Here is a 4191-nt window from a genome sequence, read left to right as displayed (position 1 = left end):
AGATAGGAGGAATGTCAAAGTAAGATCACGTTTCACAAAAGTCTATTGTATGTAATCATGCATATTCTTCTTTTATATAATCAATTCAACCAAAATTAAGTTTTTCAGTACTCCTAACACACATGTAATGTATATTTTAATGGATAAGATAGATTGTTTGGAGAAAGAATATTAAAACATACTTCTTTATGGTGAACAGAAGGTAAAAAGGGTTAGCTACAAAATAAATAAGAGTCAAAGGGCGGTGCTCAACAGTTGATTTGCATTTGCATGGCACTCAGCAACTTCATTTAAATACGAAAACCTCTGGTAGGCACAAGGGAAGGGGTAATAGGGGAACACGGACACACAGCATTTTTGACCACTTTTGGCAGTGTTCGACTCTGACAAAAACCTCTTGCCGAAAGCCCTCAATCTCCATACGCACTGCAGAACAAGGTGTCAATAGCTGCCGAAAATCCCATTTTTCGTCCTGTGATGTATTCATCTTCTCTTTCTTGCTTTTATCAGAGGAAGAATCAGCTAAAGGAAGCTTATAGCAACAACTTGTGGGATGGAGCCAGAAAAACACTGGCTACCCTGTGGGATGGACATGGAGCTATATGGCATGGTATGAATAAATGTAAACTACTCCCCAAAGCATATAAAATGTGTTTATTTATAGCACTTGACTGTAAATGTAAAATCTCTATAATGTATTATTCTATCTTGTGATATGATCTGTGTATCAGGTTATGAGATCCATGGAATGGAGAAGATTCCCAACAGAGGACCAGCTCTAATAGTGTACTATCATGGAGCCATACCTATAGATTACTATTACTTCCTGGCCCATGTTATCATTCAGAAAGGACGTACCTGCCATTCTGTAGCTGACCACTTCCTCTTCAAGATTCCTGGTACTTCAACTGTTTTATTTGTTCTGCAAATTGAGGCACATTACCGTCATTCAGAAATATTGCTGAGTGTGTTTTGAAGTCATTTCTATACAAAGAAAAAGCATATCTGCTGGACAGTTTAACAGCTACTAGTCCACAGCAGTCAGTCTAGTTAGTCCATCATGTGGACTAAATTTCTGCTTTACTTTGTTGAACATGTCCATCCATCATTTGTCTTTCACTTGTCTGAGATCCGATCGCAGAGATAACTGATTCAGTAAAAAGAGCTAAACCTCCCTCTGTCCAATGACACTTCTCAGCTTATCGTATACTCAGCTAGTAAAATACTCAGATGACTCCGTAGTTGTTGGGTGTATCAGAGATGGACAAGAAGCTGAGTACACACAATGGACTGGGCTGGAGATGCATCAATGAAGCTTTTCAGCTATTTATCATTAATGTGACATAAATAGGTTACAAAATTTACAAGCTGTGTTTTTTCTTTCTCCTTTCTTAAAATTATTTGTATTTGTAAAAAGCAAAGGTAATAATTTTATGGAGTGAGAAGTGTTTGCTCAGTAAAAACTTGATTGCACCATATGTGTACAGATATTTTCTCTTTTAAATCAAATGACAGAATGCTGTCATGAAGCTGCTGCCCCCGTGACCCGACCCTGGATAAGCGGAATATGAATGAATGGATGTATGGATGTATGGATGGATGCTGTTTGTTGTAAACATTCACATGCAAGCCCGAGGCCAAGCAAAAACAGTTTCCAGGTTTCAGAGCTTCCACCTCACAGAGCAGCCCTCCCACGTGTCTCCCACTCCACTCAGCTCCTCCAGACTAACCAGCATCAATTGGCAAACACCTGGTGGTCTCAAGTCTTCCATCCCTACTAATGTGTGCATAATGCTTCCTTCCTCTTGACCTTATAAGTTTCTGAACATATTTACAGAAATATCCCTTTGTGTGTATCTAATTTCTCCATTTTGCGTTCTTCTTCCAGGTTTCAAGTTGCTATTAGAGGTCTTCTCAGTGATCCACGGTCCTCAGGAAGAGTGTGTCCGGGCTCTGAGGAATGGCCACTTGCTTGGTATTTCTCCAGGAGGAGTGCGGGAGGCAATGTTTAGTGATGAGACCTACCGTCTTTTTTGGGGAAAACGCAAAGGCTTTGCACAAGTTGCAATTGACTGTCAAGTGGTGCGTTATGGCAAACTTCCTTATAACACTCCTTATAACACTATAACACTAGCAGTATAATATATATATTATTATACTGCTATAATATATTATGGCAGTATATTTTCTTTATTCAGATTATTACATAAAGTTCATACTTCAAAACTCTTTCATAGTTAGGCGTAGTAAAATGACAACGGATAAATGATTAAAATGGCGGTTTTATGTAAAATCCACTTTTTTGAACTCTACACCATGTACTAATATTATTCCTTCATCAGAAACATACCTGGAGTGTTGGCTTAATTCTTTCAGGCATGTTTGAGAAATCCTTTAATTTCCATGGTAACCATTCAGCTGTGCAAAATGCCTGGGTGGACTGTGCACTGCCTTCGACACGCAGCTCCTCCTCAGAACTGCAGTTTTCAAGCTTCAGAGCTTCCGCCTCACAGAGCAGCCCTGCTCTGCCCCCCACTTAGCTCTTTCAGACTAGCCACCAGCAATTAGCAAACACCTGTTGGAACTGCACATCTGTTGAGCTTATTTTACTTGCTTCTTCTCAGTGAAACACTGGTAAGAACATTGTTAAAGGGTTAATGGAAGAGTTATGTTGTGATGACTTCCTGAAGGTGGAGTTTCAGAAAGAGCAGGAGTTTTTAAAGAGAAGAGGTCCAATTTCAATGAGAAAGTATTACACTTGATGCATTTGTCTCCTTGTAGCAGGTGTGCCTGTGTGGCTACTATCGATTGAGGCACACATCTACCTATCTGTAATGGATAGGTTTATAGATATATACATTTTATGTTAACTGTTAATGGTTCTCTCTGTCTACCTCTCTTCCTCTCTCTCTCTCTCGATCGAGAATAGAGAAAGCAGAGGTAAAAATCCATTTGAACCTAACTGTATATCAGTGTTGTTCTTTCAATGTCATTCGGAATATGGAACCTTTTTCAGCTATAGCCTGACAAAGCAAGAGTCCCGTTTTGAGGCTCTTCGTTTTGAAAATCTAACATACCTTGTTTCTTCTATGCTGCTGTAGAAGAAACAAGGCAGGGTGTTTCTCAACCCTGGTCCTCTCCACCCCCCTGTTCTGCATGTTTTATATGTGCCTCTATTCCAGAATAGCTGATTCAAATGATTGTATGACCATCAAGTACTGCAGAAGCCTGTTAATCACCCAGAGATACAATTCAGGTGTGTGGCAGAAGGAAAATACCTAAAACATGCAGGACAGGGGGCCGGTGAGGACCAGGGTTGAGAAACACTGCTGTAGACCAATGGTGTACTTTGTAAGTTCCCTCTCAATAGTCTTTCTCATGGAAGAACTATTCCTTTATCTTGAACAGCATCTATGAGCTTTATTTTGAAAAAAAAAAAATGTGCAGCTGATAAAAATACAGTGACCTGTTGAGGAAACCCGCTGCCATGGAAACATATTGAAATCCTAATTGTTTCTGCTTCCCACTTGTTACCTATGGTTTCCAAGACTGATTCAGCTACTGTTTAATCATTTGAGAAATCTGTAAGAATGTTTTTGTGTCATTTGGTTGATAAAATCCTATTGGGAAATCAGATTTCAATTGAGATGTTTATTTTTGATCCAGTTAAATATGCTCACAAAACCTACTCCAATATGTCCAATATGAATTCATGATTGATCATGGTGTCATATCTCCATCTCTAAGCTTATTCTGTATGTTTTTCAGCCAATAATTCCAATGTTTACTCAGAATCTACGAGAGGGTTTCAGATCTCTTGGGACACTAAGTAAGTGAGGAAGATCTTGTGTGTTTTGTGTATAAGTGTTGAGGATTCTGTGCTTGTTAAACATGGCATGTTTCTGTGTCTGTCTGTCTGTATATGTATTGGTATCAGTAGTATTCTAATGATATTTGTACTTGTAGATACTATCAGGGCTTAAAGTAAAAAAAAAATCCTGAGCCTGAAACTTATAGTTATGATAGAAATTAACTATAGTGTTGCTATTGCCACAGTTTAATAAAAAGTGTCTTTGAATAGTGCAAACAATTGCTTCTAACAATACAATTAACAAGCTAAACACTCAAACTTAAATAAGACTTTAGTACATGTCAACTCAAAACAAAATGTAAAATGTCTGTGCCCTAAAG

At 38.5% G+C, this 4191-nt stretch overlaps 1 protein-coding gene across 2 annotated transcripts in view; it reads left to right on the top strand.

Annotated features, from left to right (window-relative positions):
* tmem68 (transmembrane protein 68) overlaps positions 1-4191 on the top strand; it is a 46695-nt gene that overhangs the window by 34964 nt on the left and 7540 nt on the right. For both annotated transcript variants that reach the window (XM_007543207.2, XM_016666721.1), the window contains 4 exons: positions 511-610; positions 732-899; positions 1889-2082; positions 3769-3829. In XM_007543207.2, the coding sequence (XP_007543269.1) occupies positions 511-610; positions 732-899; positions 1889-2082; positions 3769-3829 (523 nt within the window). The remainder of the gene's footprint in view (positions 1-510; positions 611-731; positions 900-1888; positions 2083-3768; positions 3830-4191) is intronic.

This window comes from Poecilia formosa, unplaced genomic scaffold (assembly GCF_000485575.1).
Source record: "Poecilia formosa unplaced genomic scaffold, Poecilia_formosa-5.1.2 Scaffold784, whole genome shotgun sequence".
Taxonomy (NCBI): domain Eukaryota; kingdom Metazoa; phylum Chordata; class Actinopteri; order Cyprinodontiformes; family Poeciliidae; genus Poecilia; species Poecilia formosa.
The sequence above is the reverse complement of the archived record's forward strand: the minus strand, read 5'-3'. Positions and strand labels throughout refer to the sequence as shown.